This window comes from Cladophialophora immunda (genome assembly GCF_000835495.1).
Source record: "Cladophialophora immunda strain CBS 83496 unplaced genomic scaffold supercont1.5, whole genome shotgun sequence".
Lineage (NCBI taxonomy): Eukaryota > Fungi > Ascomycota > Eurotiomycetes > Chaetothyriales > Herpotrichiellaceae > Cladophialophora > Cladophialophora immunda.
Window position 1 is genome coordinate 2,244,917 of NW_015622545.1, and position 11,885 is coordinate 2,256,801.

At 54.4% G+C, this 11,885-nt stretch overlaps 4 protein-coding genes across 5 annotated transcripts; 1 reads left to right on the plus strand and 3 right to left on the minus strand.

Moving 5' to 3' along the window:
- Positions 1-973: 973 nt before the first annotated feature.
- On the minus strand, positions 974-5,247 carry PV07_08983. 2 transcript variants are annotated; one of them, XM_016396203.1, is made up of 3 exons: positions 4,912-5,247; positions 1,625-4,651; positions 974-1,494 (listed from the first exon to the last, which is right to left on the minus strand). In XM_016396203.1, exons 2-3 carry the CDS (start codon positions 4,592-4,594, stop codon positions 1,258-1,260), a joined length of 3,207 nt encoding a protein of 1,068 aa, XP_016246059.1. In that variant the 5' UTR covers positions 4,595-4,651; positions 4,912-5,247; the 3' UTR covers positions 974-1,257. The 2 variants fall into 2 exon arrangements, with proteins under 2 accessions (XP_016246059.1, XP_016246058.1); XM_016396202.1 differs by having other exon boundaries at positions 1,625-5,247.
- Positions 5,248-5,373: 126 nt separating this feature from the next.
- On the minus strand, positions 5,374-6,637 carry PV07_08984 (uncharacterized protein). The gene is made up of 3 exons (XM_016396204.1): positions 6,400-6,637; positions 6,156-6,333; positions 5,374-6,085 (listed from the first exon to the last, which is right to left on the minus strand). Exons 1-3 carry the CDS (start codon positions 6,435-6,437, stop codon positions 5,570-5,572), a joined length of 732 nt encoding a protein of 243 aa, XP_016246060.1. The 5' UTR covers positions 6,438-6,637; the 3' UTR covers positions 5,374-5,569.
- Positions 6,638-7,417: 780 nt separating this feature from the next.
- Positions 7,418-11,679, plus strand: PV07_08985 (uncharacterized protein). Its single transcript, XM_016396205.1, has 3 exons — positions 7,418-8,507; positions 8,564-10,835; positions 10,907-11,679. Exons 1-2 carry the CDS (start codon positions 7,455-7,457, stop codon positions 10,820-10,822), a joined length of 3,312 nt encoding a protein of 1,103 aa, XP_016246061.1. The 5' UTR covers positions 7,418-7,454; the 3' UTR covers positions 10,823-10,835; positions 10,907-11,679.
- On the minus strand, positions 9,916-11,806 carry PV07_08986 (uncharacterized protein). The gene is made up of 2 exons (XM_016396206.1): positions 11,617-11,806; positions 9,916-11,509 (listed from the first exon to the last, which is right to left on the minus strand). The coding sequence occupies exons 1-2, from the start codon at positions 11,659-11,661 to the stop codon at positions 10,901-10,903; spliced, it is 654 nt and encodes a 217-aa protein (XP_016246062.1). The 5' UTR covers positions 11,662-11,806; the 3' UTR covers positions 9,916-10,900.
- Positions 11,807-11,885: the final 79 nt, after the last annotated feature.

Here is an 11,885-nt window from a genome sequence, read left to right on the forward strand (position 1 = left end):
ACCGACTTCATGTTGACGTTGAACTCCTGGTCCCACACCTCCTCGGGCATCTCGACGGGCCCGCCGCGGTGCGCGCCCCCGACGTTGTTGACCAGGATGTCGATCCGGCCGTGTCGCTTCATCACGGCGCCCACAAAGGCCTCCACCGAGGCCGCCTTCGTCGCGTCGGCCACCGTCACGTCCACCACCGCGTCCGGCACGTATTTCTGGATCCGCCGCTTGGTGCGCTCCGCGGCTTCGAGGTCCAAGTCGCACCCGAAGATCTTGACGCCGGACCGCGCGAGCCCAAAGGCGGCCGCGGCGCCGTTGCCCCAGTTGTCCTCGACGGAGGGATCCCCATATTGCCCGATCCCCGTCACAATGGCGACTTTACCTGGAAGGTCAGGGTAGCTGGGTATAGGCTCATCCTGGAACGGGGGCCTGTGAGTCGACGCCATACTGTGTCCCGTAGGTTTTTGCGGTGAGGCTGCCCAGGGGAGACTGTACCTCGTTCTTCATTTTGGAATGAACTTGGAGCCCACGGTCCTGAGGGGAAGGAGGGGAGCCGATTCGGGAAGAATGACTTGTGTTGTGGCCTTCTGAGTGGCTCGTTGTCCGGCAAACATACTGATGCCGCGATCTCCAAATCTCTCCAAGGCATTGAATGAGTGTTGGAGTACCGAGTCATGTTCTGGGGACTCCGCGACGTCGACGTATAGCCTATCTCGGTACACCATCTTTGTATCTCGGCTCATGCGCACGCGGAGAATTTGAGGCAATTGAACTCCAGTGTAGTTACCCTCGCAAGACAGCATGTCCATCAACTGTCCTCTCAACTCTCGACCACCCCTGTAGGTGTGATGCACAGTAGCCGAGGCTGCAAGGCTGAACCAATATCCCCACGTGATGATCAGACAAGGCTGCATCCAAGGACGGGATGTGAGTGGCGACGACTCATTCTCGACAAGGGTTCAATCAGCCTGATCAACGGCCTTGGGAGTCTCTTCTATAGCGTAGGGCAGTGAATACTTGTTTGACTGACTAGACTAGACAGAAGCCCGTTCATATCCAACAAACTTGCAATTTCATACCCGTTTCTGCCTTTGGCCAGGCGGCGATGCTTCCTCCCTTTTATTCTATCGAAATCAGGCCGCGGCACATGGCATATCCGGATGTTTCGTCTCTCTTTGCGTATCATGTCTCGTTTCAAAGCCGACGAACTCGTATCGAGCCAGCATAGTAGCAACAGCTGAACTCCTGATCGACCATCCTCCCAAGTCAGTCTTCATTTCCTTCTATAATTTCGTAACCCTCGCTCCCTCCAATGTCATCCGAACCTTCGGTGTCTTCTCTGCCATCCTCATCCTCATCCCCGTCCTCTTCTTCGTCATCGTCATCGTCATCGTCTTCCTCATCCTCGCCATCAATGGGCTTCAATCCATAATCATCCTGGAAGTAATTGAGATCGCGGATTTCGGGAGAAAATCCCGCGTCTTTTAAGCCACCCGCAATGCCCTGTTGTCACATATATGGTCAGCTCATCTGGCCTGGGAAATTGTAGAGGGTCCACATCTTTTCGCGCATAGTGAGGCCGCGGACGAATTCGACCCAAGAACATGTTCAACAAAGGATTACGAAAACTCACCTCCTTCAGTCCCGGCGCACAAGTCACCACGATATCCGCCTTCTCAGGTACGAAAACATTGAATACCACTTTCTCAAGCGCATCCTTGATGTCTTGCACGCTCACTTCCCTCACCCGCTTCAACATTCTTTGCATATGATCGTCGGGCAGACGTTGCATTATGCTGCGAATGAAACTCATCGCGGCGGCACCTGCCAGCGTTGCCTGCTCATTGGCAAACATCACCACGATAGAACTGATTGCTCCTTCCAACATGAGCGGGTCAAAATCAACAGCTCCGGTCATGTAATCAGAAATGATCTTCCGGGATGCCTCGAATGCCTTGTATGCATCGGGCGACCGGTAGACGTCTATGTGGATAAACCCAGATTCGATGTCGAAACCCATGTTAGTTCCATAAGCTAGGCCAGTGCCCCGCACAGCCACCCAGAGTGGTCCCTCGACGGCATTCATATATGCCAATGCGACCATTATGGCCGGCAGCTGCGGGTCGTCGTAGGAAGTCGGTCCACGCGCCACGGCGAATGCAAAGGACGAGTCGATTGTGGGCATGGGCACGACGTACGCCAGTTTCCCGGGGTTCTTGCCAGCGTCGCTGAGCCTATCGATGCGGCGGCCAATAGGATTCAACTCTTTTGTCGGTTCCAACTTCTCCAGGAAGGGCTGCCAAGTGCTCACGGGCTTTTGAGTCTTTTCGAGGTCAGTAATGACCAGGATCCGATAATTTTCAAAGCGGCACAGTAAATTGCGTAGTCTTTCCAGCTGGCTCACCACTCGCTCCGGGTCAACCTTGAGCAAGTGCCTGATACGCTTCAGGTAGAGCGCCTTGACCAGTATAGTCCTTGCGCGGGTTATCGATTTGGGGGCCAGGTGTGTCATGAAGTGAACTGTCATCATCATGTCATCCCCGCTGCGCTTCGCGTCGGGCACGTCCGCAAGAAGACGAGTATTGACAGCCCTGAGCCGCTCCACGTCGAAGATGGAGTTGTAGAGCAATTCAGTCAACCACTTGACGGCCACTCCGTACCGTTCCCTCTCCACCTGGAAACTTATCCGGATACCTTCGACGTTGCCTAGATTGTTTGCCGCATCAATTGAATAGCCTACGGTGTCCCGCTCGAGCTCGGTTACCACTTGACGGAAGTCGATAATCTCGTCGCCTCGTTTGATCGGCAAGCTCCAGAAGGCTTCCATATAGATAGCCAGAAGGGGTCGAAGGTCGTCGGGGAGAGTCTCGGTAGAGATGATCAAGTGGACGCGGGTGAAGTTGGTTGGAATGTGCTCGAAATTGATGAAGAGTGGGACATCTTTTGCATCCTCATCAATGATTTTCTGGAACCTGTTATCCCGTCGTCCTAGGTCCAACGCCCGGCCTGCTCGAGCGCCAGGGATTGTCACAAAATGGATTGAATCCGTCAAGGGCACTTTGAACTTCCCTAGCAAGTCCCTTGGGATTTCGCGGTCGTTCTCAGCCTTTGCCGCATCAAGTTTTTCTTGCATTCTCTTCAGTCCCTCCGGCCCTAACCTTGCTTTCTGCTCTTCAATTCGATTGGCCTCATCCGTCTTTAGCTTCTCTGATAACCGTGCGGAAGGAACTCCCAGGATCGACACATGAGGTGCATCTGAAATGTACTTCTTGATGTAGGCTTTCCACTGGTCTTCCGTCCAGCTTGCCAGGGCTTGGGTATAATGTTTCAATGACTTTACAATTTCCAAGGTCGACCCATCTCTCTTGCCGTAAAGATAGTCGGAGATGATGAAATCGGCAAACGCGGTGGCGGAGCCCTCGGCATTGTATTTAGTGGTTCTCACCACACGGTCGATGCAATCTTTCATGAAATCCATATTCAGTGGCTGTTCCATGGCTTCCTTCAACACCTCAAAGAAGCGTTTCTCAACCTCTTCCAACCGCTTGGTCTCGACGCTGGACAAGGAAAACTGGATTTCGGTTCGCGGGCGGCTGTCGAGCTGATAGTAGACGCTGCTTGCCAACTGCTCCTTTTCCACAAGGACATGGTCAAGCACTGCGGCCGAAGAGCCGGCAAGATAGTTGAGGGCAACGTTGAGGGCCCCTAGTTCCAGAGCATCGGCGCAATTGGGACCCAAGAATCGGATGTCGACCTCACCGAAAGATTCGTCCTCCTCGGGAAACTCGACTCTCAACAGAGTCGTTTGATTCAATGCGGGCGCAAGTTTAGACTCGATCCAGGGTCGTTTGAAGGGAGCATCTGGACTCGGAATGTCGGGTAAGATTGATGTTTCGAATTCGTCCAGAATGGCCAGCAACTCGTCATGATTTGCTTCCCCGAAGATAGCAACACAGAGATTTTTGGGTTGATACATCTCCCGGTGGAATTCTCGAATACGGTCAGCCGTCAGGACACGGAGTTGCTCCAGCATCCCGCCTGTCTCGTAGCGATAGCCTACCCCCTCAGGATAAAGAATCTTTTTGGATTGCAGCTCGATCAGTTCCGACGCCATGTTTTGGACGCCCTGCATCTCCGAGTACACGACGCCGGCATCATTGCCACTTCCATCAACATGATGCACTTCTGTCGTGCAGCCGGCGTCTGTCAATGTTGGCAAGATTACGTGTTCCAGGTAGACGGGTAGAATCTGAGCGAAGCCTGCCCAGCCGGCGGTTTCTAGAGTGTATGCTGTGTGGTCAGTAGCTGTCCACGCATTGGTGCCAGCATAGGCACGTGTGGCGAGTTTATCCAAGAAGCCTTTGTACTTGTAGCTCTTGGAGCCCATAAAGCACAAATGCTCTAACGTATGCGGTGCCCCCGAGTCATCATGAATCTCGGTGGCGAGAACGAAGAAGCCATGCAACTTGGGGCCTTCCTGGTCCACGACGACGACTCGCATGCCAGTGCGCTCAGACTCATACTGGGTGATGGTGCAGGGGCAGTAATCTGGATCGATTCTTTGGCGTTGTCGGAAGCGGGGCTTTGCCCGGATGGAGACCATGCTAGCGAAAGAGGGGATCTTGGTAAGCGCCTGATCCAAAAGCTGTGAGATCTGCTGCTGAACTCCCCACTTCAAATTAGCAGGTTGGTCTTTGCCGTTGATCAGCTGCGAGAAGACGTGGTCGAGCGTGCTCGAAAACAGCGTCGCCAGAAAGCAAACAAGCAGGGAGGTGAGGAGGATGGCAAGCTTCGCGTGCATGGACTCCAGGTAGCCCCTAGGCACCAGATAATCTCCCAAGCAGAGTGATCAGACGGGGTGGAACAGCATCAGGCTTCAATCCATCACCAAGGATAGTCCTTCGCTTATCATCAACTCACCAGTCGTCCGATCTGATATTTGTTTGTCTCTTCTTCCTTGGTCAATCCACTGAGCAACGCCTCGACTGGGCAGAAAGTGCCGGAAACAAACGACAGTAAGAGAGCACAATGAAGGGTGAAGTCGATGAAGCCCGTGCAACGAATGTGGAGGGGTTTCCGGTCAAGACAGCAAGGACCTCGTGTTCGTCTAACATTCGCTTGGTTTGAGTTGGGGCTGCCTCGCTAAAGGAACCAACGGGTGAAGAGGCAAGGCAGAAAGGACTTGCTCGTGGTGATGGTGTTTCGCCAGCCGCCAGCCAAGTCAATCAATGGGTTTGGCTCGTCGGTGACTCGGTGAGTCCCACGAGGGCTGGAGGGACAGGAGGGACAAGTCCAAGACTTCACTTCTTGGCATGTGGCAGGCAGAATTGAGATCACGTGCGACTCAGCCACGCCATGCCGCTTTTATATTCCCTTCGAGATGGGAGCGCCCTAATTGGCATGGTTGGGCATCCCTAATTTAACTTACCAAAAGTAGAACCGCCCCCAGCATACCTAGATGCCTAGTTAAGGCTAGTTAAAGGTACCCCTAAGCGCTCCCCCTAATCTAGTCAAGAGCCCCTGCAAAGGTACCTATCGGTAGCAAGCTCTAGCTAAATCAAGACGTCACCCCATAGGTTCAAGCAGCCTCGCCTCGTGCTATGAAGCCCTTCAGCTCCATCTCCTGGCCGAACATCTTCACCTTGAACGGCCGCGCGATGACCACATGCTCAAAGTTCTTGCTCATCCCGGCGGCTTCGAAGTACTTGCGCATATCCTCTTCCGTGAACCCGTGCTTGTGGATGGTTTGCAGGACTTTGGTCGCTTCCTCAGGCAGGTCCGCGCGCAATTCAGGCCTCTCTTCGGAATGAACCCTATCAAAGACCACGCACACGCCTCCTGGCCGCAACGTCTTGGATAGTCTACACAGAAGTGCTTCCGGGTCAGCGACGTGGTGGAGCGCCATGCACACGACCGCCACGTCGAAGTCAGAGAGCGCCGGGTCGGTGGACTGCGGCTCGGCGAGGAGATCGAACTGGAGTGCGTGGGCTTTGGCATGAGAGAAACCTTGTCCTTGCGCCCATTTGTTGTACTCAGCGACCATATTGTCAGACAGATCGAGGCCTACTGTTTCGTCGACATAGGGAGCTAGGGCCTGTTGGCACAAGCCGGGTGCCGTCAGCGATGTCTGTTCCATTCCTCCTGACGCGAGATGGAATACGTGCCTTGGAGACTGTCCCAGAGCCACAGGCGTAGTCCAGCAGCTTGACTGGCCCCGTATCCTTCTCGGACGTGTTGTTGTCGCCCAACTTGCCACTGATCCATGATCTCCTCTCCCTCAACTCCTCAATGACTGTCTGTATGAGAGGTGCCCAGTCGTTCAGGTGGCTCGAAGCAACCTGACTAAAAACACCCGAATCTTAGTCCAACATCCCATTGTCAGACGGGTTCCGCAAAGGATCATCATACTTGAAATGCTCACGGTTGCGAGCTGTGATATCGCCCATTCTGTTTCTGTGTATAGGTCAACTGCGCTTGGATTGGACTAGTAGAAAAGTATTTTCTGCCTCAGTTGATTCCAGTTGATTCCAGAACGAAATTGACTCAAGCAAAGACGGAGGCTCACAGATATATGACAGGTAACCTCTTGCCCAGCCAGATCGGACTCGAGACTGTCTGAGAGTCTTGCCATGGAGGCAAAAGTGAGGACCTTCATCCCCGCCAATGGAGTATCTCAAAGTCAAGAAACCCCCGCGCCGTGTAGTATCTCGCAAGCCATAAAAGTCCCCGAGGATCGCGCACACATGACTCGGATTCTAATGCGAATGGCCGCCCAGACAAGCGCGGGGATACTAGAGGGTATCCAGCATGTTTTCTTTCTACCGACGTTGGACGTTCGAACTAGTAACGGAGACTTTTCGAGGCGGAGACATTCGAAATAAGCTAACGAGAGGAGAAAGAAAGAGTCGTGGCATGCGTACGCGATGGAAATACCTTTCAAGTGATGGCATGGCACACGGTAAAGCCTAGACGCCCAGTGAAAGGGTATGACTTAGATGTATGCATTGCCTGTGAACGAGGATTGTAAGCTGAAGAGAGGAAACAAGGAAGATATCCTCGCTTGATGCCAAGATTTTGGCCGAGGTCTTAATGCCATGTGCCTACGGCAGCCTTGTCACTCTAGCCTTGCACTTCAGCCTTGCCATGTGAGATATCAAATCGTGGGCGAGAAGTTCTGGCTCGTTGACACAGGACAGGACGTGTAAAATGAGAAAAAGCACATGCCGGGTCGCGAACCTTTGCGGTGGAACTGTATGTTGTCCGACCATCCAAGTTCGACGTGTGCGCGCACAGAAGGCGTCGGCATGTTTCAGCCTCCAAGATTGGCGCCTGGGCTTCCTCAGCCGCATTGCCTCCCAGGACTGCTCCTATCGTCCACCTTCATTTTTTCCGTTGACCGTTTCCATCTCCTCTCTAGCACGGCGGCCTCGAGTTGACCACGACTCTCATCCCCCGGCTTGAGCATGAGTTCAGTGTCGGTTGATCCTGCCATCGGCCCAGAAGGCCAAGCTATCCAAGACGAGGCTAGATCCAAGCCGCATCCGGACTCTCCTCATCAAGACCCGGTGGAAAAAGCACAGTCGTTGCACAGCTTGGCACAGCAATTCTTTGTCGATTGGCGCTGCAATAAGGCCCTCGGCATTTTAGAGGACGCGATCCGATATGCTCGAGAAGCTCTGAATGAACTTCCCGCCGGCCATGAAGCTATCACGCAGTATGCGGACACCCTGGTCTTCTATGCTCAGACAAAAGCCATCACAGTACAGGGTCCCGAGTCGACAGAGGAATACATCGCGGCCATACAGGCAGCCGCAGATGCTGCCCCCAAGGGAGGACCAGCACATAATTACTTCGTGCAACGTCTCAGCTGGGCGTATTGGGCCCGGTTCGAATTGAGCAAGAGCAACGAAGACTTGGACCACGTCATTCACTACATCAACGGACTTATCGACGCCCATCACGATCTTCTACCGCAGACAGAAATAGTGTTGGGCGAGGCGTTTCACAGCCGGTTCTCACGGACCAAAGCCACCGACGACATCGAGAAAGCGGTTGGCCTGTTTGAGAAAGCCCTCAAGGCCCCAGACGCCGGAGAGCTCGTCAGACACGTCATGCTCCAGAAATTGGTTCAATATTCTGCAGAGGCGCTGCGTGGTAGCGACGCGAGGGCTGGTCTCAACCGTTTGATATCCAATGCGAAATTCGCCGTGGCTGAACTTCCGCCATCGGAAACTAGGGAGCGTATACAGGGCACTCTGTCGAGGGCAGAGACCTCACGGGAGTTGCTTGAACAGGGGCCGATGCTGGAAAAGATTTTCAAGGAGGCAGGCGTGAAGCTGGATGACAAGGACGGCCCTAAGCCGATCGGGAAGACATATATTCCGAAGGCATTGTATGACAGCTTCACCATCGGATCGGCCGAGATTCGCATCATTGAAGTGATGCCGGGCGAGCCTGACGAAGGCATCGTGTGCAGGATCCGCAAAGTCGCGTTGGCCGAGGACATTCAGTACGAGGTAATGTGTCTGATATAAGGGACGACAGGAAATTCGAGGCGGCTGACGATCTCCAGGCACTGTCATATGCGTGGAGCGACCCTGAAAAGGTGTCTGAGATCGACATAGAAAATCACCGCTGCAAGGTAACGGTCAATCTTGCATTGGCACTCCGCAGGTTGCGCCACAGGGACACTTCGCGTGTCCTGTGGGTTGACGCAATTTGTATCAACCAACAGGACTATCAAGAAAAGTCCCGTCAGGTGGGCATGATGGCAGAAATCTATGGACGAGCGTCCCAAGTCTTGACGTGGCTGGGAGAACCCAAGTCCAAGTCTAGGGACCAAGCATCAGGCACAGGAGGCGCATCCAGTTCTCCTCGGCCAGAATACGACCTGCCCGTCATCGAATGGGGTCATGAAGACAGCGACCTAGCCGTCATGAGAAAGTTCTTCACCGACGAGAAGACGTTCAAAGACTGGCCGGTGGTTGGGGCTTTTTCTGTCTTGACTCTACTTGCAAAGGACAGCCACCTCAATTCACTGCCGTTCTTCCAGGACCCTCGATATCCAGAGTTCAACATAGGCGTTTATCCCTCAGAGCTATGGCAACAAAGCAGCGGCGCTCTCATCGACCTGCTGACGAGTCCGTACTGGAGCCGCGTCTGGATTGTCCAGGAGATTGTTTTGGGCAAGCGGGTGCGAATCCACTACGGACGGCATATCATTGCCTTCGAGACCGTCGTCAGCGCGGCAAGATTCATGGCCAAGCACTACTACGGCTGCTGTTACCAACACTGCGCGGCCAATGCCAACAACAGGTGGTCAAACATCTTCAGCATCTTGGGCAGCCTGAACCACATTGCCGATTTTGAGAAGATGAGAACGACATGTGGAACACGTGATGTCACCCAGTTGTCCAAGACGCTTCTGGCCGGTATCGACTTCAGGGAGGCCACCGATCCACGAGACCAGATATATGGACTCCTTGGTCTCGCACCGGACCAGCGAGATGATGACTTGCTTCGCCCAGACTACCAATTATCGGTTGCTCAAGTCTACACGCGTGCAGCCTTCAAGATCATGCGAGATTCGGAGAACCTCCAACTCCTATCCCTCGCAGATAGGCAATGTCGTGCCGAGGACCTCCCTTCCTGGTGCCATGATTTTGCCGAAAAGGCTCCTTTCAACCCACAGCCCTACGCCTGGAAGCTGTTTAACGCATGCACCGCCACCGACTTCAAGGTCAATCTGAATGCAGAATTGGGTCTCGAGGTGCGCGGACATCATCTGGACGCGGTGACGCATGTGACCGGGCCTCGTATCCCGGAGAGTCTCTCGCGGGCATTGTTCCTCAGCTGGGTCAACGAGGGTTTCGATCTCGCCCAGAGGCAGTGTGGCGCCGGAGCGGTCGAGCAGACGACGATAGACCCGCAAGACCCCCTTGTGGAGGTTTATGGCCGGACGCTCATCGGAGACACGTTCACGCAAAGTGATGGCTACAACCGCCGAGCGACCTCGGACGACATTAAACTGTTGTACGGTTGGATTAACTGGATTGGCAAGAACATCCCGCCCACGACGCGAGATTGGGCTTCCCGGGAGCCGCCTGCCAAGTTCACCGAGATTGCTTCCACCGTGCTGGGCAGGACGCAGTCCAAAAAACTCTTCGCCACAAAGGACAAGAGGCTGGGCCTGGGTATTTCCACGGTCTTTGGGCAAGAGAAGGAGGTCATGGCTGGGGATCAAGTCTGGCTGCTGCAAGGGTCCAAGCTGCCCGTTGTTCTTCGCCCGATGCCCCCAGCAAACACTCAGAATACAAGTGGCGCCACGACACCGTCCCACGGCGCCCACCGACAGTATGCGTTCGTTGGCACTGCCTATGTGCACGGAATCATGGACGGCGAGGCTTGTCCCGGCCCCGACCAATTCACGGACATTACCTTAGTCCAGTATCCCGGATCTTCCAAGTCGCCCTCCCCCGCCAACGAGGCCATGAGAAACGCGCTCCGGATGTCACTCTTATTGGGCCATGGAAATTCGAAACGACACCAGGGGAATCCGAAATATATGTCTGAGCACGGGAAGATGCAGAAAGAGGCACGGCTTCGACAGGGAGAGGGCGAAGAAGAACAGGGCGTGGATGCCGAGTCGTTGCTGTTTCCAGAGGGAAGAACATGGCCCGCGGCGATGAAGCCGATTCCCGCACATCGAGTCATGCTTGCCGCGCTACTGAAGAATCCGCCTGAAACCGAGGAGGAGTGGGAAGCCATGGAGGAGAAACTTGTGCAAGATGTTGCGGAGAGGAAAAAGGGGTCGAGTTCATCATCGTCTTAGGCGGCAGGTGCTTGTGAGTAGTAGTCACCAAGCAAAGGGAGATGGAGCATCTTCCCGCATCTGCTACTACTAATAGCGCTACAGATGTCCAGCCAACCCAGCCAACGATCCAAAGGCAGCTCTTGGATCGCCCTTGTACCTCTTCTCGGCGACCTGCCAGTTTATCACGTCCCAGATCTTGCCGAGATATTCCTTCTTGTTGTTGAAGTATTGGAGATAGTACGCATGCTCCCACATGTCGACGCCCAGCACGATCCCCTTCCCGCCCTTGGGCAGATCTTGATCCTTGCTCGTGGTCAGCTCCAGGGCCTTCGTCTGCGGATCCTGGACCAGCCATTGCCAGCCAGACCCTTGTATCGCCAAAGCAGAGGACTCGAAAGCCGCCTTGAAGGACTCGAAGCTGGCCCATCGTTTCGTGATGGCCTCGTTGAGGGTGGGAGCGACGCCGGAGAGGACGTTGAGCCCGCTTGAAGCGGGGGCGAGTGATTCCCAGAAGAGCGTGTGGTTGATGTGTCCGCCGGCGTTGAAGTTGATGGCGGCTTGGAGCTCGAGTTGCTTGACCAGGTTGTTGGCAGAGGCGGCTTCCGCTTGGGCCCCGAGCGCGGCATTCAAGTTGGTGATGTACGTTCGGTGATGCTTGTTGTAGTGAAGATCCATTATCTGCCCCGATATGGAGGGCTCCAGCGCCTGTGGAGAAGGAGTTCGGTCAGTCCACCGTCCCGGTCATGAAAATGGTCTTGAGCGAGGTGGGGTGGCCGGGTGCAAGGCAAGCTAAAACCTATCAGAGCACGTACATCGAGGCTGTACTGAAGTTGAGGTAACTCATAGGCCACAGGCATCTTGTAATAGCTGGGGTCTGCTGGACGGCGTCGGGCAGGGATACTGTTGGGAGCTTTTCTGTTCTAGCAAACGAGATGGCCCAAAAGCGGGAGGAAGGTCAAAATGGATGGTCAAGTACTTACATCCTTATAAGCCGCAGGTAACACCGTTGTTGTCAATGGCATCATTGGGAGGGGGGCCAGGATCTATATCCCAATCCAGCTGGTACAAATCTGCTCAACCT